Raw genomic sequence first — 24,791 nt, 5'->3', positions numbered from 1 at the left:
TATTCGCATTGCGAATATTCGGCAATATAAAATGATCGCTTCAGCTACTCGGCCCAAGGTCTCTAATCATACCAGCAATGCTTTTAGACGTCTATGGAGATCACTAGGATGTGATCTGTTTTAAAAATGAAACTGTAAAAATCGCTCTGATGCGGAAGATCGGGGCGAGGAAAATAATCGCGCGATATTGCGTTTGCCGAATAATCGCATTGCGATCTTTCTGGAAAATTCAATGAACGCTTCAGCTACTCGGCCCAGGGTCTCTAATGATACCAGCAATGCTTTTAGACGTCGATGGAGATATCTAGGATGTGATCTGTTTTAAAAAAAAAATTGTAAAAAATCGAATATTCGGAATTGCGAATATTCACCGCGAATTTCGAAATATAACGCGATTTCTCGAATATGCTATATTCGAGTCGAATATTCGCAATGCGAATATTCGTGAGCAACACTACACACCAGTACCACCAGCTGAACTGTGTGAATGATGTCTAAAAGCAGTGTCCTTAACTAAGACATAGGCTATGCCTTCTCACCACTCTGGAACTCAGATGAAGTTGGCAACGATGCAGATGATGAGAAGACTCCAGTCGAAACTCTCTCTCTCTCTGTATCTTTGCTCTGGGTAATGGCATCTGCCCTGCCACGCTGCAGTCCACTGGAATCTGAATTGCAAGCTTCTCTGGATGACCTGGAACACCCTCTGGTCCACTGCACTGAAGAAGCGATGTTGTCCACAGAGATCTCTCTGGGTATAGCTGTCCACTATGTAGACCACGAAATATCAGCCACTCACTGTCACACAGACCTCCTGCTGGCAGATTCAAAACGACATCCAGAGAGGCTGATATAGGCCAAGCCAGCCCCTTTTATATCCTTTCCCAGAAGTCTGTTCTGTTCACTCAGCATTCTGTTCTTTGTAGTTTCCGGTCAGTCCTGTTGGCGCAGTCACTTCACCATTCTGAACTACACATCCTATGATGCTTTTCTCTAAATCCTCACACAGGAAAAGTAAATGAACACATATAGGTAGATTCCGTAAGAGTTAGGCCGGCTTATCAGTAGATAAGCCGACCTAACTCAGAATCTATGCCGACTTATGTTTAAGTGTATGCTCAAATAGAGATACGCTTAAACATATCTACGATACGACGGCTTGCGCCGTCCTATCTTAGGTTGCAATATTTCGGATGGCCGCTAGGTGGCGCTTCCATTGCGGTCGGCGTAGAATATGTAAATTAGTAGATACGCCGATTCACGAACGTACGCCCGGCCGCCGCAGTACATTTATGCCATTTCTGTAAGCTATTATCAGGCCTAAAGTTATTCCATCTATTAGATGGAATAGCAATGTTAAAGTATGGCCGCCGCTTCGAGATTTTTACGTCGTTTGCGTAAGTCATCCGCGAATAGCGATTTACGTTGTTTACATCCACATCTAAATCAATAGGCCCGTGCGGCGTACTTAGCCGCAATGTACACTGGGAAATGTAGGCGCCCGGTGCATGTGCAGTTCGAAAAAATCGTAAAAAACGTAAGGTTAAGCACTGTTAACATAAAACACGCCCCCCAAACACATTTGAATTAGGCACCCTTACGCCCGCCGCTTTAGGCTACGCCGCCGTAACTTAGCAGGCAAGTACATTGTGAATCATGTACTTGCTTTGCTAACTTACGGCGGCGTAGCCTAAATTCCTTAAGCTACGCCGCCGCAAAGTTGCGGCAATCTTACTGAATCTACCTGATAGAGTCCAGCAAACACTAGAGGGAGCCAACTCCATTCTAATCACACAGAACGTCTCTAGATTCTAAGCATAATAGCCGACCCTGTCTACAATTGCAATAGAAACAATGATTGCATTAAAAACAATACGCGTTACATCTAAAATAGGTAAACAAATTTTGCTATACCAAATAGGAAGATCAGCGCCATTTAGTGGACAATGTCCAAACAACACCAAATGACAAATCTATACCTAAAAATAATAACTGATATAAATAAATTACAATTTAAATAATGGATAAATGCAATCCAATGAATATGAAAGATAATGAAAGATTAGAATATTAATAAAAACAAAGAACACAAAATCTCTCCATTTTGATATTTCAATTGCAAAATGGGTACTAAAATATTCAATAATCAATAATTAGTAATAAAACATTTAAGGTCACCATCTACATTTAATCCCATAGTTTAAAGTGATTTAAGTCTGTATATCCACTCTGTTTCCATTTGGGATACCTTTTTTGTCATATCTGTGCCTCTCCAGTGCTGATGAACCTTTGGGTCCCATACCCACACAGGGTTACAGAATAAGTCTGCTTTTAATCCTAAAGGTCCTTCCCATAGGTTTATCAGAGTCTTTAAACATTTGGTACAGGAAGATATCAAAGAGAGAGAAAAGAGAAAAGTTAAACAAACTAGAGAAGCAATCCAAAAATTTGAAAAAAAAAACTAAAATATAGTAATTAGAGGCAGAATTTGCAATAAACCTCTGTCCTCACCTCCATTTTGGAGTAGTCCCACCCATAGAAACCAATCTATCTCTATAAAAGCAAGTAGAAAGCGGCGTGACGTCACTTGCTGAAGACGCTAAACACGGCGAAACATACGTCGGAGCGGAGGATCCGTCACTTCTAGGTCCTGTTTGATACCCCACACAGGCTTCAGTATTCAGAGCAAGACGTGAACAGCACGCTACCGCCAGAGCCCAAGCCATATAGGTACACTCTGTTTTACCTAGTGCCAGGTCAAGCACTTTAATATGTGAGTGCAATCTATTTTGTTACTGCTTTTAATACTTTCAAATAAGAATACTACACTCTGAGACGTTTTATCCATGTCTCTTGTGGAGTAATTTTTCCTACCATAGCTGTATATCAAGGGGCCATTGGAGTGGAGTGGTGATGACAGTGCAATCAATTGGTATTCCAAATGTGCATTTTGACCATCCTGTAAAAAGGGGTCAAACACTTCTGGTGAGTTGCCATCTTCCCATTGAGCACTCGTGGTTGAACAACTTGAAGTTTTGATTCAGAGCTTTTTGTTTTGGTGTTGGGATTATTATCACACACGGACTTTAAGCTTGCTTTTTTCAACCATAAAAAGATCTATGTATTTTGTATGTTTTTTATGGCACCCATGTGATTCACTTTGTAATGTTTAATTGACCGTTCATTTGTTGTCACACACATGAACACAAATAATATTCTTCTTCTTATTATTATTTTTTTATTCACTCATACTATTGGTGATTTTATCACCTCAAAGGGGGCAGCTATTTGTTACCATTGCTACACATAGGATGCCAATTCTAGTTAATTTATTCACTAATAAATAGGAATATACTTCATCTGTTCTAGCTCATGGAGCTGGTTCACATATCTCCACAGCGGGTCCGTGCGTCTTTTGGTCTATCTCTCTCTCTCTCTCTCTTTTTAGTAAATCTAACCTATATTGTTTTTTTCTTCTTAAGTACAAACAATAACTTCTAGAAATAGTTTTGTTAAATTCTCAAATAGATTTAATCCCACTTTCAAGGAAGTATAGGTAACCAAAATAAGCAAAATATGATTTAGGTATGAGGAAAGTAGCCTAGTGGCCTCAGAGGATTCACTAAAAGTGTGAAATAGTCTTAAAAAATAAGCTTATGACTCAGATCATGAGTAACAAGAAAATATTGAATGTGCACTGCAAGCCAAAAGAGCCTGCAGAAAATGCCATGAGGCACTTGGAGTGTTTAGCAGAATAATTTCAGCATTAAATCAAAGATAAACTAGTGAAATACCATGTAGATAATATTCACATGCAGATGTTTTATAAGCGTAGGATTTAGGGAAATACCACTTTTAAATGTTACATTTCATGCTGTGCTCAGTAATGTCACTAAAAGCCAGACTACAAAGAGAATGTTGAGAAATATATTACCAATAATATTACCAATAATGCATGCAAACATTTCTACAAATATATATAGAAAGTGTTCTTGGCAGCCTGGAAAATTAGATATCTGCCATTTATAAAACTTTGCTGTTCAGCCTGTTGACTGGTGTCAGGTGTTAAAGCAAATAAAAAAGTCTATGGGCCAGATTCACAGTCAGCGGTGTAAATGTAGGTGGGCGTAGCATATCGTAGTTACACTACGCCGCCGCAACTTAGAGAGGCAAGTGCTGTATTCACAAAGCACTTGCGTCTAAAGTTACGGCGGCGTAGCGTAAATGTGTCGGCGTAAGCGCGCCTAAATCAAATGAGGAACAGGGGGAGGTGTTTTATGTAAACTAATTATGACCCCAAGTAAATGACGCTTTTTTCGAACGGAGTATGCTCAGTATCACGTCAAATTTTCGAATTAAATCACACCTGCTCAATGCCTAGTCGACGTGAATGTAACTTACGTCCAGCCCCATTCACGGACGACTTACGCAAACGACGTAAAACACAACGCGGTCTGCCTGATGCATGGCCTCCCCCAAGATATCCCTATCACTGTCGCTGTCGAACAGTAAGATGCTGGACTCTTGGGGGCTGGGGGGGGGGGTACTACAGGCACCGGTGTAATGGTGGTACTACTGTGAGTCGGGACCGACGACTCAGTGGCACTGCTGTGCCCCATGTAGTCCACCACTACTTCAGCCTGAGATGGCAATATCGGGCGGCTGCCCGATGGGAAGAACTCCCGGATCAGGCGTACTCCCCTTGCACCCGATCCTCTAACACTAGTAGGGGCACGAGAGGTACCCCGTGCTGGCAGCGATCCAGCACTGGGAGTAACTCCCCTACCCCTGCTGCCACGGCCACGGATGCCGCTCATTATTGCTGATATGTGTGTGGGGGGGTAAACTTTATTGGGGGGGGGAATGTGAACAAAATGTGTTTTTGTGTTTTTGTGTTTTTTTTACAAGACAGGCACGCAGACAAAGACGTACACAGACAGCTACTAAACTATAAGAAAAGTAGTACACCAAAGACAAGGACTACAAAATTAAAGAAAAAAAAAAAAGCACTAAACAAACACTAACTTTTTTTTTTTTTTTTTTTTTTTTTTAAACACAAAACACAGACACTAAACACACACTAAGCTAAGCTAGATGAAATAAATGTACACTAACAGTGTGTACACTTACTACACAAAATTTAACTAAACTGAACACAAAACTTAGCTTTTAGAAAAGCTCTTTAGGAAAAACTAAAGAAAATGTGAACTGAAATGCCTAGCAAATATCACTGAACAGCGAACCTGCAAGATCTAACAGTAACACAAGATGAACAAAACTTAGCTTTTAGAAAAGCTCTTTTAGAAAGCTCAGCAAAATGTGCACTGAAATCTCTAGCAAATATCACTGAACAGCGAAGATGCAGGATCAAACAGTAACACAAATGAACAAAACAGCACAAAACAGCACAAAACGTAGCTTTGAAAAAAGCTCTTGGGTCTATTGCTTTGAAAAAAGCAGTTGATATACTGGAAAAGATCCACTGGAATCACTAAATAGCAATGCTGGTGATGATATAAATCAATCAGGAACAAAGACACAGGAACACAGAAACAGCCTCCACACTCTCTAGCCAGCTTCTGAATCTGCAATGAAATGGTGCTGGGAGTGAGCTTATATAATGTCCATGCAGGCAGGTTCCTATTGGTTGCTAACCTCTGACGAGTGTGGAAGGAGAACTCTGATTGGCTCTGATGCAAAAGGGCGGAGCAAATAATCGCGCAATATTCCTATTGCCGAATATTCGCATTGCGAATATTCGGCAATATAAAATGATCGCTTCAGCTACTCGGCCCAAGGTCTCTAATCATACCAGCAATGCTTTTAGACGTCTATGGAGATCACTAGGATGTGATCTGTTTTAAAAATGAAACTGTAAAAATCGCTCTGATGCGGAAGATCGGGGCGAGGAAAATAATCGCGCGATATTGCGTTTGCCGAATAATCGCATTGCGATCTTTCTGGAAAATTCAATGAACGCTTCAGCTACTCGGCCCAGGGTCTCTAATGATACCAGCAATGCTTTTAGACGTCGATGGAGATATCTAGGATGTGATCTGTTTTAAAAAAAAAATTGTAAAAAATCGAATATTCGGAATTGCGAATATTCACCGCGAATTTCGAAATATAACGCGATTTCTCGAATATGCTATATTCGAGTCGAATATTCGCAATGCGAATATTCGTGAGCAACACTACACACCAGTACCACCAGCTGAACTGTGTGAATGATGTCTAAAAGCAGTGTCCTTAACTAAGACATAGGCTATGCCTTCTCACCACTCTGGAACTCAGATGAAGTTGGCAACGATGCAGATGATGAGAAGACTCCAGTCGAAACTCTCTCTCTCTCTGTATCTTTGCTCTGGGTAATGGCATCTGCCCTGCCACGCTGCAGTCCACTGGAATCTGAATTGCAAGCTTCTCTGGATGACCTGGAACACCCTCTGGTCCACTGCACTGAAGAAGCGATGTTGTCCACAGAGATCTCTCTGGGTATAGCTGTCCACTATGTAGACCACGAAATATCAGCCACTCACTGTCACACAGACCTCCTGCTGGCAGATTCAAAACGACATCCAGAGAGGCTGATATAGGCCAAGCCAGCCCCTTTTATATCCTTTCCCAGAAGTCTGTTCTGTTCACTCAGCATTCTGTTCTTTGTAGTTTCCGGTCAGTCCTGTTGGCGCAGTCACTTCACCATTCTGAACTACACATCCTATGATGCTTTTCTCTAAATCCTCACACAGGAAAAGTAAATGAACACATATAGGTAGATTCCGTAAGAGTTAGGCCGGCTTATCAGTACATAAGCCGACCTAACTCAGAATCTATGCCGACTTATGTTTAAGTGTATGCTCAAATAGAGATACGCTTAAACATATCTACGATACGACGGCTTGCGCCGTCCTATCTTAGGTTGCAATATTTCGGATGGCCGCTAGGTGGCGCTTCCATTGCGGTCGGCGTAGAATATGTAAATTAGTAGATACGCCGATTCACGAACGTACGCCCGGCCGCCGCAGTACATTTATGCCATTTCTGTAAGCTATTATCAGGCCTAAAGTTATTCCATCTATTAGATGGAATAGCAATGTTAAAGTATGGCCGCCGCTTCGAGATTTTTACGTCGTTTGCGTAAGTCATCCGCGAATAGCGATTTACGTTGTTTACATCCACATCTAAATCAATAGGCCCGTGCGGCGTACTTAGCCGCAATGTACACTGGGAAATGTAGGCGCCCGGTGCATGTGCAGTTCGAAAAAATCGTAAAAAACGTAAGGTTAAGCACTGTTAACATAAAACACGCCCCCCAAACACATTTGAATTAGGCACCCTTACGCCCGCCGCTTTAGGCTACGCCGCCGTAACTTAGCAGGCAAGTACATTGTGAATCATGTACTTGCCTCGCTAACTTACGGCGGCGTAGCCTAAATTCCTTAAGCTACGCCGCCGCAAAGTTGCGGCAATCTTACTGAATCTACCTGATAGAGTCCAGCAAACACTAGAGGGAGCCAACTCCATTCTAATCACACAGAACGTCTCTAGATTCTAAGCATAATAGCCGACCCTGTCTACAATTGCAATAGAAACAATGATTGCATTAAAAACAATACGCGTTACATCTAAAATAGGTAAACAAATTTTGCTATACCAAATAGGAAGATCAGCGCCATTTAGTGGACAATGTCCAAACAACACCAAATGACAAATCTATACCTAAAAATAATAACTGATATAAATAAATTACAATTTAAATAATGGATAAATGCAATCCAATGAATATGAAAGATAATGAAAGATTAGAATATTAATAAAAACAAAGAATACAAAATCTCTCCATTTTGATATTTCAATTGCAAAATGGGTACTAAAATATTCAATAATCAATAATTAGTAATAAAACATTTAAGGTCACCATCTACATTTAATCCCATAGTTTAAAGTGATTTAAGTCTGTATATCCACTCTGTTTCCATTTGGGATACCTTTTTTGTCATATCTGTGCCTCTCCAGTGCTGATGAACCTTTGGGTCCCATACCCACACAGGGTTACAGAATAAGTCTGCTTTTAATCCTAAAGGTCCTTCCCATAGGTTTATCAGAGTCTTTAAACATTTGGTACAGGAAGATATCAAAGATAGAGAAAAGAGAAAAGTTAAACAAACTAGAGAAGCAATCCAAAAATTTGAAAAAAAAAACTAAAATATAGTAATTAGAGGCAGAATTTGCAATAAACCTCTGTCCTCACCTCCATTTTGGAGTAGTCCCACCCATAGAAACCAATCTATCTCTATAAAAGCAAGTAGAAAGCGGCGTGACGTCACTTGCTGAAGACGCTAAACACGGCGAAACATACGTCGGAGCGGAGGATCCGTCACTTCTAGGTCCTGTTTGATACCCCACACAGGCTTCAGTATTCAGAGCAAGACGTGAACAGCACGCTACCGCCAGAGCCCAAGCCATATAGGTACACTCTGTTTTACCTAGTGCCAGGTCAAGCACTTTAATATGTGAGTGCAATCTATTTTGTTACTGCTTTTAATACTTTCAAATAAGAATACTACACTCTGAGACTTTTTATCCATGTCTCTTGTGGAGTAATTTTTCCTACCATAGCTGTATATCAAGGGGCCATTGGAGTGGAGTGGTGATGACAGTGCAATCAATTGGTATTCCAAATGTGCATTTTGACCATCCTGTAAAAAGGGGTCAAACACTTCTGGTGAGTTGCCATCTTCCCATTGAGCACTCGTGGTTGAACAACTTGAAGTTTTGATTCAGAGCTTTTTGTTTTGGTGTTGGGATTATTATCACACACGGACTTTAAGCTTGCTTTTTTCAACCATAAAAAGATCTATGTATTTTGTATGTTTTTTATGGCACCCATGTGATTCACTTTGTAATGTTTAATTGACCGTTCATTTGTTGTCACACACATGAACACAAATAATATTCTTCTTCTTATTATTATTTTTTTATTCACTCATACTATTGGTGATTTTATCACCTCAAAGGGGGCAGCTATTTGTTACCATTGCTACACATAGGATGCCAATTCTAGTTAATTTATTCACTAATAAATAGGAATATACTTCATCTGTTCTAGCTCATGGAGCTGGTTCACATATCTCCACAGCGGGTCCGTGCGTCTTTTGGTCTATCTCTCTCTCTCTCTCTCTCTTTTTAGTAAATCTAACCTATATTGTTTTTTTCTTCTTAAGTACAAACAATAACTTCTAGAAATAGTTTTGTTAAATTCTCAAATAGATTTAATCCCACTTTCAAGGAAGTATAGGTAACCAAAATAAGCAAAATATGATTTAGGTATGAGGAAAGTAGCCTAGTGGCCTCAGAGGATTCACTAAAAGTGTGAAATAGTCTTAAAAAATAAGCTTATGACTCAGATCATGAGTAACAAGAAAATATTGAATGTGCACTGCAAGCCAAAAGAGCCTGCAGAAAATGCCATGAGGCACTTGGAGTGTTTAGCAGAATAATTTCAGCATTAAATCAAAGATAAACTAGTGAAATACCATGTAGATAATATTCACATGCAGATGTTTTATAAGCGTAGGATTTAGGGAAATACCACTTTTAAATGTTACATTTCATGCTGTGCTCAGTAATGTCACTAAAAGCCAGACTACAAAGAGAATGTTGAGAAATATATTACCAATAATATTACCAATAATGCATGCAAACATTTCTACAAATATATATAGAAAGTGTTCTTGGCAGCCTGGAAAATTAGATATCTGCCATTTATAAAACTTTGCTGTTCAGCCTGTTGACTGGTGTCAGGTGTTAAAGCAAATAAAAAAGTCTATGGGCCAGATTCACAGTCAGCGGTGTAAATGTAGGTGGGCGTAGCATATCGTAGTTACACTACGCCGCCGCAACTTAGAGAGGCAAGTGCTGTATTCACAAAGCACTTGCGTCTAAAGTTACGGCGGCGTAGCGTAAATGTGTCGGCGTAAGCGCGCCTAAATCAAATGAGGAACAGGGGGAGGTGTTTTATGTAAACTAATTATGACCCCAAGTAAATGACGCTTTTTTCGAACGGAGTATGCTCAGTATCACGTCAAATTTTCGAATTAAATCACACCTGCTCAATGCCTAGTCGACGTGAATGTAACTTACGTCCAGCCCCATTCACGGACGACTTACGCAAACGACGTAAAACACAACGCTGTTCCAACGTTTCCGACGTCCATACCGAACATGACTTACCCCTGCTTTATGAGGGATAACTTTACGCCGGCGTATGTCTGATGTAAACGACGTATCTTGCTAGAGGTGCTGTCAGCTGACAAATGGTATCTTCTTCATCTTCTATTCATGTAGATTAGTGAGCAATATAACTAATTAAAGGATTATGACTGCCCCCTGGTGTAAGCTCTCCTGATCCCCCCAGTGTATGCTCTCCTGACCCCCCCCAGTGTAAGCTCTCCTGATCCCCCCCAGTGTAAGATCTCCTGATCCCCCCCCAGTGTAAGCTCTCCTGACCCCCCCCCAGTGTAAGCTCTCCTGACCCCCCCCCCCCCAGTGTAAGCTCTCCTGACCCCCCCCAAAGTACAAGCTCTCCTGATTCCCCCCCAGTGTAAGCTCTCCTCCTTATTCCCCCCGCACCCCAGTGTAAGCTCTCCTGATCCCCCCCAGTGTAAACTCTCCCGATCCCCCCCAGTGTAAGCTCTCCTGATCCCCCCCAGTGTAGGCTCTCCTGATCCCCCCAGTGTATGCCCTATTGGTCCCCCCTCCAGCTGTTCTGACCCCCCAGTGTGTGCCATTTTGACCCCCGGTGACACATAGTCCTTTGCTCTTCTGATCCCTGTACACTGCTCTTCATCCTAATGACCCCTGTCCTCTGTCCTGCTGTTTCCTGCACACTGCCCTGAATCCTACTGACCTCTCTACACTGTATTATATATTAAATTCAGTTATTTTCTGGCAGTGCCCCTCCCGAGACTAGACTCTGGATCCGTCCCTGGGCTCATCCCTAGTCCTGACATCATCAAGACCACAGCAGAGTCCATAGAGACCATTGATATAGCTTTGCAGCCTGTGCCTGTGCCAACTGGTCTCCTCATCATCATGATATCATCATGCCACTGCCATCTTCTGAATTTAGAGAGTACCTCTCTACAGACTATAAGGATTAGTTAGAGGGGTAGGAGTATGGTTTGATTCGGAAAGGGGGTGGGGGGGAACTGGCTTATATTGTTTTTTAAAGGATAAAGTAAAACAACAATGACATGTTTCACATGGACAATAATTTCTACATGGAGTTACCACTGTCTTCAACACGTTCCTATATACCTCAGTGAGCCCCCATCCAGATGCTGTTATTATTACTTAGCCAGACTACTCTATAGTGGTCAGAAAAGGAGGAGGACATAGTTGGAGAGTTTGGAGGGGATGTCCACACACACAAGCAGTTAACCCATGTAGTGCCAGATGTTAACCACAGTGAAGAGAATTGGAGAGTTTTGAATACATTTCAGACTTAAAGTACCCTTATCACTGGACTCTGTGGACAGTATTGATTTATTTTTCCAAAAATAAGTCCAATATATTTAGATGTCCACTCAGATGGTCAAATATACAACTGAAGATACATGAAGGAACCGTTTTACCTAGCTGAGGAGTTGTTGAAAGGCAATTTGAGCATACAGTAATAGCATAGCACAAACAAGGTGACACCATTTTTCAGAGGAGCTAACTTTGCAAGCTCAATGCCACTGTTCTACTTTCACTTGTCTGCTCTTTAAACTTCTCTCTCTCACCTTCCTATAAGCCAGGGGTCTCCAACTGTTGCAAAAATACTAGTCCCATCATGCCTCTGCCTGTGGGAGTGTCAGCCTTGCAATGCATCATGGGACGCCAGTTTGAGACCCCTGCTATAAGCCCACTGTCAGAAATGTAAATTTGGGGCTTACAGTATAAGCCCACTGTCAGAAATGTAAATTTGGGGCTTGCAGTCAGCTAGATGGGTTTTAACTCATATTATGCTTGGCCCTCAGTGTGTCACTTTCTAGGCCCATCTTGCAGACTTCTATCCAGAGTCCACATGCCTGTATATGAATCCCCTGTGTGAAATAAGGCATCCTTTCTGCCTGAGCCCTGGTTCACACTGAATATGACTTTGAACTCTTGCTACTTCACTTGAAGTAGCATGATTTCAAAGCCGCAGGTCAGTGCAATTTCAAGTGTAATTTGCCTGGCATCTGCGTGACTTCATGCACAGATATCTATGAAAGTTGCACCTGAAATCACAAAAATAGTGCAAGATTTTTTTTCTCAAAATTGGTAAGGCACCGCAAAGTCAAAGTTGCACCAATTCTAATGGTTCTAATGCCGACAATAGGGTATGACTTTTCCTGAAATTTGGAACTGTCAAACCACTTGACAAGTAGCTATAGTGTGAATGGGGGCTGAAAGCATGCCGTCAGAGGAGGCAGGTTGTCGTAGCTCGGCGACCTGAGGTCACAGAGACCCCAAAATGTGCCTAAAAATATCCTAAGTCCTACCCCACCACTGGTAAAAATGTATGACCTATGGTTTTGGAGATACGGGGCTCCTTGCGCAGCCTGTCAGAAGCTACATACAGAGCAGCCACTTTAAATACACTCTGTTTGTTGCAGACTGAGAGGATGAGCTGTGAGCTTCTTGTGAGAAGCACTGAGCTCAATGGACAACTTGGAATCTTGGACCAATGGTAAAGTAAAATTAGCCCCAGCTGTCCAAAACAAATGCTGTAGTGGAGGCTCTCACTGCAGTGTCATAGATGGGGCATGTGTCTAAAAGATATATGTTCCCTTCCAGTCCAGCCCTCCTAACTAGAAAGAAATAACGGGCCAGATCCACAAACAAAGTATGCCGGCGTATCTATGGATACGCTGCGTAATTTTTAAAATGCCCTGTCGTATCTGTGTTTTGTATCCACAAAACAAGATACGACTGAATCTGGGCTCGATCCGACAGGCGTACGTCTTAGTACGCCGTCGGATCGTAGGTGCATATTTACGCTGGCCGCTAGGTAGCGTTTCCGTCGAATTCCGTGTTGAGTATGCAAATTAGCTAGATACGGCGATCCACGAACGTACGTCCGGTCGGCGCATTTTTTATGTCGTTTCCGTAAGGCTTTTTTCGGCGTATAGTTACCCCTGCTATATGAGGCGTATCCTTTGTTAAGTATGGCCGTCGTTCCCGCGTCGAATTTTGAAAATGTTACGTCGTTTGCGTAAGTCGTTCGCGAATAGGGCTTTGCGTAGAATGACGTCACCGTCGTAAGCATTGGCTTGTTCCGGTTTAATTTCGAGCATGCGCACTGGGATACCCCCATGGACGGCGCATGTGCAGTTAAAAAAAAAAACGTCATTTACGTCGGGTCAAGACGTATTTACATAAAACACGCCCCCATCACATCCATTTGAATTGCGCGCCCTTACGCCGCCAAAGTTACACTACGCCGCCGTAACTTACGCCGCAAATTCTTTGAGGATACAAAAAAAAGCTGTAAGTTACGGCAGCGTAGTGTATCAGAGATACGCTACGCCCGACGGAGGAATGCGCCACGCTACGTGGATCTGCCCCAACGTGTTTATGTGTATAAGATTTACCCACAATCCCATGTTTTTTTTAACACAGTTAAGAGGGAGAATGAGAATCTTCTGTTGTTGAAAAGGTACTGTTATAATTAAGCTAAATCATATATTATTATGCTATATGTTATAACATAATAATTTATTATTTATCTATTTACTGTGAAATTACTGGTTTGAAGTTATAACTTCAAACTTCAGTAATTTGTCTGTTAAGCCACCCCCTTGAGTACAGTTTTTGAAAATATAGTAAATTACATTAAACCAATATATAATAATTATTTGTATATTACTTATGGTAATTAACCCCTTGCCGCCCAGGGCAATTCTGACGCTTCTCTTCTACATGTAAAAATCATAATTTTTTTGCTAGAAAATTACTCAGAATCCCCAAACATTTTATATATTATGTTTTAGCAGACACCCTAGGGAATAAAATGGTGGCCGTTGCAACTTTTTATGTTACTCTGTATTTGCGCAGCACTTATGCAAATGCGTTTTTTGGAAAAAAAATGTTTAATGTACAGAAAAAAAAACTATAACACGATTTTTTTGTATAATGTGAAAGATGATGTTACGCCAAGTAAATAGATACCTAACATGTCACACTTTAATATTGCCCACACTTGTGGAATGGCACCAAACTTCAGTACTTAGAAATCTCCAACGGCAACACTTAAATATTAGATACAGATTACATGTTTAAAGTTACAGAGGAGGTCTGGTGCTAGTATTATTGCTCTCGCTCTAACGATTGCAGCGTATGTAACCTGTGTGTATATGGCTCTGATACTAGCCAGTGCCTCACCAGCCACTGACCTCACTGCATGTCCTTCGTTGGCACATATTGGGATTGGGCAAGGGCCTTTGTCATTTTGGACACATTCAAATTGTGTGCTATAGTGATTTTTCAGTGGTATGACTTTTTTGGGGATTGATTTTGGTTGCTGGCCTTGTTTGATTCTACCTCTGCCTGCCCTCCATGTTTTTGTTACCTATTTAGGTTTTGTTGCCAAGCTTTAATGTTCTGCCAGTAATAACCATGTTTAGCAATGACCTGAATAGATATGACACTTAGGGGTTGATTTACTAAAGGCAAAAAGATTGTGCTCTTTGCAAAGTGCAGTTGCACTCTGCAAGTGCATTTGCTCCAAAACTTAGTAAATGAGGTAAGGCTTCACTTCACAAAAAATACTCAATCATTCGCAAGGAAAGAAAAAAATGAATTTCCTTGCACATGATTGAATAATGGAAGTCAGAATAGCTTCTGCTCATTTACTAAGCTCTGGAGCAACTGCACTTGCAGAGTGCAAATGCACTTTGCAAAGTGCACAGTCTATTTGCCTTTATTAAATCAACCCCTTAGTCTGTCTAGCTATCTGCTGCCACAAGCAAGACTATCCCAAGCTGCACTCTTATGCCGCGTACAGACAATCGGATATTCTTAAAAAAAAAAAACGTAGATACATTTCCGATGGATGTTGGCTCAAACTTGTCTTGCATTCACACGGTCACACAAATGTTGTCAGAAATTCCGAACATCAAGAATGCGATGATGCACAACATGTACAACAGCACTAGAAAGGGAAGTTCAATACCAGTTGTGTTAGTAGAAGTTTGGTGAGAGACGATTCACGTTTTTCAGCCTCATGCTTTTCAGTCCGTTACAGCGTGACAAATGTGCTATCTCCATTACTAACGCTAGTTTTACCAGACCGAGCGCTTCTGTCTCGTACTTGATTCAGAGCATGCGTGGAATTTTGTGTGGTGGAATTGTCCATACGCAATCGGAATTTACGAGAACGGATTTTGAGAACCAGCTCTCAAATTTTTCTTGTCGGAAATTCAAACAAAAAAATGTCCTATGGGGCCTACACATGGTCGGATTTTCCGACCAAAAGCTCCCATTTGTTGTCGGAAATTCTGAGCGTGTGTATGGGGCATTAAAGCCTTTGCCATTACGGGCACCAGTGAACACTCCCAGAGATTATATGTTGGCAGTCTCAATCCTGCTCTGATGGACTGCAGTATCCTCCACAATCCTTTCTAAAATATATCTTTACATTCACCTAAGTATCTTTCCCCTTCAGCTTATGACACATTTCAAGCAATTCCACTACCTGAAACTTGATATAATTGAATTCCATGGCACTTGAAGGAATATATAACAGCATTAACCCCTTAGCACCGACTGTACACTAATTTGCATTTGTGACGTGAAGGGATTATACTGGGGTGATGCTTGTACCGTTTTTTAGAGCCAACGGTTGGCTTTTTAGTGATAACAACCGATGTGGCTAAAAGCTGCTCAGCTGTTATCCTACAGGAGCGGGAGGGGACATCCCTCCCGCCGGCTTCTGCTGTTTGTCCTGGGCCTCCTGTCCCACCGGGAGACCCAATCCACAATCCGGCACATCCGCCGGGTAGGCTGAGACTGGAATGAAGCCAGAAATTACTTTGATTGAGTCTCTTATGTAAAAACATGGAAGAAAATTCACAATGCCCCTTCCCGGTTTACTCGGCTGCCAATGGCGCAGATTAAAAAAAATTACAGTATTCAGAATTCCCGTTTTTGGCGATCTGAATACTTTAAGTGCAAAGGAGACATTTGGGGTATTTTAGACCCCCAATCCCTCCATAAAGAGTAACTGTTACCACCTATTACATCACAAGAAATGTTTACATGTTTACAATCCTTGTGACAGCATATAAAAGTGATCAGAATTGTATTTATTTTTTAATGGACAATGTAAAAAAAAAAAAAAAAATAAGAAAATATATATATATAAAAAAAAAAAAATAAGAAAATATATATATAGAAAAGAAAACTCATACGTATGTCACGTCTGCATACGTAAAAGGTGTTCAAATCACACAATCATGATCATCAGAGCGAGAGCAATAATTCTAGCAAAAGACCTCCTCTGTAACTCTAACCTTGTAACCGTGAAGATTTTTAGGTACCATAATTTGTTGCCATTCCACAAATGAGCGCAATTTCAAAGCATGACATGTTTGGTATCTATTTACTCGGCGTAACATCCCCTTTCACATTGTGCAAAACAATTGGGCTAACTACAGTTAAAAAAAAAATGTAATTCATGAAAGTGTATTTCTTCCCAAAATAACGTTTGAAAGACCGATGCGTAAATACAGTGTGACATATAATATTGCAATGATCACCATTTTATTCTCAAGGGTCTCTGTTAAAAATATATATATATAATGTTTGGGGGTTCTAAGTAGTTTTCTAGCAAAAAATTTATTTAAGTATTTGCATTGTTCTGTAAAGATGAAACATTTCCTTCAAAGGGTAGAGACTTTTTCTATAATTAAAGGAAGGAAGACAATACAGAACTAGATGATGAATAGCTATGCAATTACATTTTTCAGGAATGGTATATTTTATTGTAATCTTTTGTCCAATAAATTGGTTTGACCGAATTAAAATCGAGATCTGTATATAATACTTTGCTCCAAATCCATGACACCTTCTGCAGTAATTCTTTAAACTGTATCATATTTTATGCTATCCACAGAGAATGAATCAAAAGTCTCTTATACTTTGTACTCTGAAGACAGAAATAAGGAACATAATATTGGTTGCGATGAAAACTTGTTTGATAAATTGTGTCCTACTTGTAATGATTTCCTTAGAGTTTTTCGGCACATTAGATTGCACAAAATGATATCAAGTCATTAGCCTTCAAAAATACTGAAATGGAGATGTGTAAAATTATATAAATACATATTAAAATAAATACAATTTCAGCTTACATTAGCATTAATGTAATGCACATGTTTCCAGGGAAATAAAACTTAAGGATAAAATTCCTCAGCTTTCTATTAATATTAAATTATTAAAATAAGGATATATTGAATCTCTTTTAGAAATAGATTTTTAGCCTCTTTTATGTCATCAGGATTAAGCTGATACTGTATATGCCACATTTTACCTGATTTTGCATACATTTCATTTTACTGCGCTTTTTTAAATTATTTTGCGGTAAGATTCCTTTTATGGTAAGTCACAACCCATGTTTCTTTCCTTGTTAGATCTTATCGTGTCTTACATTAACCACAAGAATATTCAGTTTGGATCCTAGCCTTCAGCCCAGGTTCACACTGGGCTGCGGAAGTGAAGCCGTGCGAGTTCAGCTGAACTCGCACGATTTCACTCCCTCTGGCAGTACCGATTTCGGCCGCGATTTCAGAGACATCTGTGCAGGTTTCTGCACAGATGTCAATGTAAATCGCGGCCCGAAATTGCAAAAAGTAGTACAGGAACTACTTTTTGAAATTGGTGCAGCGCCGCAGATGCGGCCTCGCACCTATTTGGACAGTGCCATTGCCGACAATTGCTGGCAAATGCCGCCGATTTGAGATGCGATTTGACATTTCAAATTGCATCTCAAATCATACTAGTGTGAACCAGGCCTTAACCCCAAAGTGCAGCACACATAACCAGAGGAAGATTTATTCATAGCCAATATAGGGAAAGCCAGCAATGTGTGATCAAACACATAAAGCCATACAGAGAAAATTATTGGTGAAAAATATGATCAAAACATCTGACTGAAAATGAGATATAAAGTGATAAGAAGGGCAATCTACAAAAGTCAGAAGAAAAATTAAAAGGAAAACTATTATATTCGAGGAAACTGTTAAACTGTTTTGTATTTATAAATGAATTTCCATTAAGCCTCTACCAATTATTTTTATCTAGATCTGGCAAACAACTCATTTTGGTGGTAATAAAAGACACCCCTTGGTTGATTTTATATAGGGAAAAGATCATCTGGGTGAAGGTGAAGGGCCTGTCAAGTGCCAATTGTTCCCTCACAGATAAAGTGGCTCCAGGAGGTGTCTACCTGCTTTCCTTAGCTAACCCTCTCTAGTCTCTTAAACAAGTGTGAAATGTTAAAAAAAAAAAAAGAATGTGTGTGAAATCCTAAATACTGTAGGTGACATAGTTGAGCAATACAGATTTTAACTATTATGTTTTAAATACAGTAAAACCTATGACATAGGTGTGTGCACAAAGTGTGTCGGGTGTGCTTGGGCACACCCTAATTAACCCTTGCGGTTTCTGATTCCCCCTGCTTCCTGTCTCCATCCTGCAGTGCTGCCAACTTCCCTCCTCTCAGTGGAAGGGGCTGGTAAATATTTAATTAACAGGTCCCTATATGTTTCTTAATGAACACAATGAGTGATCTGTACCGATCACTCCTGTCTTCATCCTGAACTGAAGCATAGTAAACTATGTTTACTGCAGGTTGCAGAGAAAGGGACTGGGAATGTCCTCAGTTTCTTTCTCTGTCTCAAAAGTGAGACACAATGGGTCTGTTTAAATCCTTGATATTTCACCAAAGGACCATAACGGGGCCCCTATAAAATATTGTAAAAAAGTAAAAAAAATAATAATCTTGCAAATAATAATAAAAAAAATATTGTAAAAAATACAAAAAATAATAATAAAAAAAAATGTCTGACACCAATCTTTGCTCTACTGACACCATCCACTGCTCTTCTGATATATACGCATGTGTGTTTGTGCTCTGTCCCAATACAATAGGCTGTGCACACCAATGACCTATGTTAAGTTTTAAAATAAATAATGTCTCTATATTGTTTTAAACGTGGTAGAAAGTTGTGGAAAAGAAAGTGTAGATTATCAGGTGTTATTTTTATGGAATTTTTATTTATTTTATGTTTATATATGCACTGTTTTATTGTCACAAGATGACAGATATACCCACGTAAAGTGAACCTGTGCCAGACTCTGGACATTAAACTATTTACATATTCTTGACAAGCTGAACAAGAGCTATAAAACAAGTTAACATTATTTATTCTCTACAGGGTCCAGTTTCTGTTAGTTTCCAGCAGCTTGATAACACCTGTTGTACATTTAGATTAGAAGGCTGGTAACCTGCCAAGATTCTGTTCTCATAGAAAAATAACTGCCTATGTTTGAACTTTGAAAATTAATTCCCTCACAATGTTCGTAGATACCAAGATGAATGAGGGTTTGCATTACTGTTTTATTTGGTATTTGTAACTACTTAAGTGTGCATGAAATGGACACAGGTCCTTTTTAAGAGGGAATGTCAAGAATTATTATGGTAGCTTGTTTGCTATTACTTTAATCAAGCTGTGTTCTAGCAGAGGTAATGTTATATAGATAGTGCTGGCAGTTACATGGTTCAAAGCACCGACATGGTTCTGTTAGAAGTAAATACCAATTTGTCCAGACATAATAATGCTATATTTGAAAATATATCTCTTTGTTTTTTATTGCAGAATATTATTTGGCGGTTTAAGTTTTCCCAGTTGAAAGGCTCTTCGGACGATGGGAAAACTCGTGTAAAGCTGCTTTTTCACAATTCTGACACAAAACAAATTGAGATGAAGGTAAGCAATGTGGTCAGAAAATCAGCTATAATCAATGTAAAGTATGTGGCAGGCCAAGTAATGTGCAACAGATGCTGCAAATGCTACAAAAATGATCATTGAATTTAGGGCACTGTGAAATTGAACACGGGATGAGTTCCTGCAATAGACAGATAGTGCACAGTGCATAAATATTTAACGTTAATTTAATAATCCATTTCCCATTTGCACTTCAAACTAAACGTTTTGTAGTTCTCTAGCTTATTATGTCAAGGACACCTAATACCAAACAGTAAAGTGTGTTTGTTTATTTTAAATGTATTCTTATTTAGGGCACTACCACCAGGCTGACAAGAGCAAAGTCTAATAGAGGAATTTGCATTTTTATATAACAAAATAAAGGTCTTATTAATTTTATTTTATTTAGAGATGGCAATGTCATGCCTCAAGAGAAATAATATGCACACAGTTGCCATCAACTGAATAAAAGGCAACATTAACAAGATAGATGGTTGGTGCATGAAAAATGGAAACACCATATGTAGAATACATAACTAGGCAGAACGTGACCAATGGGAGTAGCAATGCAATTACCGATTTAGTATATTTAAAAAGTTGTATACCTGTGAGCTCTCTAAACTCTGGTTAAATTGAGAAAATGTAATATCACAACTTTTGAAAAACAAAAAGTTGGCCACTTACATACAGGGGTTGATTTACTAAAGGCAAATATACTGTGCACTTTGCAAAGAGCAGTTGCCTTCTGCAAGTGCAGTTGCTCCAGAGTTTAGTAAATGAGGTAAGGCTTCACTTTACACTATCAGGTGCAAGAAAAGTAAAAAAAAAAAAATGCATTTGTGCTTGCGCATAATTGGATGGTGGAAGTCAGCAGAGCTTCTACTTATGTACTAAGCTCTGGTGCAACTGCAATTTTTAAAGTGCACAGTCTATTTTCCTTTAGTAAATCAACCCCATGGTGTTAGCTTGGCAAGTAGATCCAGGGATGGAGAGCCAAACCTCCGTCTGAGTGTGTACCCCACAACAGCTGGCTGTTAGCCCTGGCAATGTCTCAGCCAGTGGTGGCAACAGGGGAGGGGTACTTGACAGTGCAACCCCCCAGCACTCCCATAATGCAGAGTCAGAATTTCACCCTTAACGAATGCAAAGTGAGAGGAGACTTGTCTATATGGTCAACAGATAAATTTCACAGCACTTCACACTTTGTTTATAGTTCTGGCAGGCTGCTGGGGCTCAGGGCGGACCATCCCAGTGCAATAATGTGCCCTGGGCTAAAACTGGAGAGTTGAGTTCTGGTGCAAAGGGGAAGCATAGGAAGAGCTTGTGGCATGGAACTGGAAAATAATCTGTCTGTCAGTTACCAGAGGGATCCAGTTCAAGTATTTAAGTACTTTTAGTATCTATGGGGAAATTACTAGTTTGCAAGAGGTGTATTGATGAGGTTATTATTACTAGTGATTACTGCTTACCCCAAAACTTGCTGGAGGTTATTGCTGGTAGTCCTTAGTAGTGTTTATTGCTGGGGCTTATTGCCAGTGTGTTTTATTGGTGGGGTGGGACATTTGAGAGGGACTCTTAGGCCGCGTACACACGATCGGTCCATCCGATGAGAACGGTCCGAAGGACCGTTCTTATCAGTTAACCGATGAAGCTGACTGATGGTCTGATGTGCCTACACACCATCAGTTAAAAAAATTATTGTGTCAGAATGCGGTGACGTAAAACACAACGACGTGCAGAAAAAAACGAAGTTCAATGCTTCCAAGCATGCGTCGACTTGATTCTGAGCATGCGCGGGTTTTCAACCGATGCTTTTGCATACTAGCCATCGGTTTTGACCTATCGGTTATCAGTCCATCGGTTAAATTTTAAAGCAAGTTCTCTTTTTTTTGACCGAAGGATAACTGACCGATGGGGCCCACACACGATCGGTTTGGACCGATGAAACGGTCCTTCAGTCCATTTTCATCGGTTTTGACCGACCGTGTGTAAGCGGCCTTACTGGTGATTATTTCTGGTATATCTTATAATTTGAGAAATCTGAATTCCCCTCAGAATTTGTTTTTTATATATTAGAACAGCATTACTACTTACACATTTCTAAAGAGATATGTTTCTGTTCAGCATTAAAAAATTGGAAAATCAATTCAGACATTTGGTGGATACATTTATGTTTGTTTTAGTGATAGTAAAATCATCCCATTGCAATATCTAAACTGATAGCATTTGGAGTTTTTTGGGTATTCCATTTGGTAATATGCATGCTGTGCACATTTAACTTTAGTTTGGATATTAAATTATTTATCATTTAACCACTTCAATACCAGCCACCATCATATGACGTCCACAAAGTGGCTCTACCATCCAGAGTGGACGTCATATGACGTCCTGGACTTTGAAGGGGGATATCTGAATGATGCCTGCAGCTAGAGGCATCATCCAGATATCTATCTCTTGTGCCGGCGATTCTGCACAACATAAGAATGATCATAGCGGCGGTTCCACCGCTAGATCGTTCTTACAGACGGCGGGAGGGGACATCCCCCCTCCCGCCGACATCCGGTGCTTCTCCGGGCTCTCCTGTGCCATCGGGGGCCCGGAGAAAGAATCGTCCGGCGCTGGCAGGAAGTATAGAGATGACTGGTGACCAGATGGTCACCAGTCATCTCTATGAGCGTCGGAGGACCCGGGCGCGATGTGATGATGTCACGCCCGGGTCCCGTAAGTAAACAAAGCCGCAATTGGGCTACCTTTACTGTTTTGTTATTTTTTTAATTCATGAAACAATTTTTTCCCCCAAAAAAGGCGTTTGAAAAATAATTGCGCAAATACCGTACAAGATAAAACGTTGAAATGACCGTCGTTTTATTCCCTAGTGTGTCTGCTAAAAAAACATATATAATGTTTGGGGTACTGCGTAATTTTCTAGCAAAAAAATTATGATTTGTACATGTAGGAGAGAAGTGCCAGAATAGGCCTGGTATGGAGGTGTGTATAACAGCCCTGTATGGAAGTGGTTAAATAATATTTGAGTTATATATACTTGGAGGAGCTTTGACATTTGTTTAACAATAATACTTACCATATATTGCCTAAATCCTGATACTTGTTAAATTGAATTGCTGTTTATTCAGCATCTTATTAGCTATAAGCTTTTTGATCATTAGTTGTATTAGGAGCCTGAAGAGATGAAGATGGCCTCTCTTACAAATTCAATCAAGGGCCCCTGGTAAAGCGAAATTGAACCCAAGGTCACAAAGTGGTGCAAGTTTTTTTTCCAGTTGTTGGTGCAGGAAGACAGGCATATCTGAACCAGTCAGCTCTAAATACTTTTCCCTCAAGAGATGGCACAGGACTGGACATAGAAATATCAAGCCAGAACTCTGCAGCAGTGACTGACAAGCACAGAATTGCAGACAGGTGGTAGACTGACACATAGGATGTGCTCTGGGGCAGGGGTGCAAGCAGTAGTGTTATCCAAGAGACGGTAGGCTGATAATTACTATGGTGCAAAGACGTACAACTTTTGCAGTCAGGCAAGCTGTGTCAGCAACTGGCGATCAGATCAAGTACAATAATGTAAGCAGGCCAGAGTCAGTCACATATAAGTATGTCAGAAGAAACAGAAGAAGCAAGCAGAAGCATAGAGTAGTTCAAGAGCAAGCCGGGTCAGTACAGGCAGATATAAGAAGCAGTTCAGGGCAAACTAGGCCAGTAATGGGTATGAAGTCACAGATCAGAGATTTACTTGTAATGGCGCCAGAATTAGTGACAGGTGCACAGAGCACATTTTCACATACATGTACACTCAGCTTTTCACACTGTCTGAACATGGATATTTAACCAGAAGTGCCATTTTGCATATTATCATGACCTTCCTGACAAAGACCCCTGTCCCTTCAACATAGGTACAAGGTACTTGCAAGAGGCAGGGAGACATGGGCGCCTATCCATACTTGTGAGGTACCAATGTTGAAAGGCATGTGGCTTAGTATGGCTAAGAAAGGAGGGTTGCATACTCATTGCTCTCCCTTTCTAGGTCGACCATGCTGCCTGCCTAGATAACAGCAGTGAATGTGTACCTTCCCTTCCAAGGCCATATGCCTTTCAACATTGGAAAGGTACTTTAAATGTTGGGACGGCCAAGCCTTTTTTCCCTTACAAGGCCCCTTATCCCCATGGCGAAGGATGTGGGGGTTTATGGCAGAAGACTTATCAAAATCCACAAGATCTCTTTATAATAAGGGCCCCCCAGATATCCAGCCTCCCTCCCCCAGGAAATAAATTTGGGGTACAATGGCATCCCTTATTAGCCCCCCCCCCCTCTGACCCAAAAAATAGAAATTTGCCTTGTTTCCTTATTCTAATTGATCATGTGTTTATGTTCTAATACTGGCTTTCTAGATTAACAAGAAATCTTGTCTAGAAGCACAGGAGAGAGATTAGCTGTAATACATTTCTATAAAAACTCTTAGGCCCCGTACACACGGCCGAGTAACTCGACGTGCCAAACACATCGAGTTCCTCGGCCAGTTCAGCCCTGAAGCCGCCGAGGAGCTCGGCGGGCTGAGTTCTCCCATAGAACAACGAGGAAATAGAGAACATGTTCTCTATTTCCTCGTCGAGCTCCTCGTCGGCTTCCTCGGCGAAATTGTACACACGGCCGGGTTTCTCGGCAGAATTCAGCCAGAAACTCGGTCGGAAGCTGAATTCTGCCGAGGAAACTGGTCGTGTGTACGGGGCTATATAGAAGTGCAGTATTAATGATATGTTGTA

The 24,791-nt window shown here is 40.6% G+C and overlaps 1 protein-coding gene across 1 annotated transcript in view; it reads left to right on the top strand.

Moving 5' to 3' along the window:
- SNTG2 (syntrophin gamma 2) overlaps window positions 1–24,791 on the top strand; it is a 625,709-nt gene that overhangs the window by 576,446 nt on the left and 24,472 nt on the right. Inside the window, 1 exon segment of the mRNA XM_040348669.1 lies at window positions 19,908–20,018. Within this exon segment, the coding sequence (XP_040204603.1) occupies window positions 19,908–20,018 (111 nt within the window).

This window comes from Rana temporaria, chromosome 4 (genome assembly GCF_905171775.1).
Source record: "Rana temporaria chromosome 4, aRanTem1.1, whole genome shotgun sequence".
In the NCBI taxonomy this organism is placed as follows: domain Eukaryota; kingdom Metazoa; phylum Chordata; class Amphibia; order Anura; family Ranidae; genus Rana; species Rana temporaria.
Note: the sequence above shows the minus strand (reverse complement) of the source record. Positions and strands in the feature narration are given on the sequence as shown.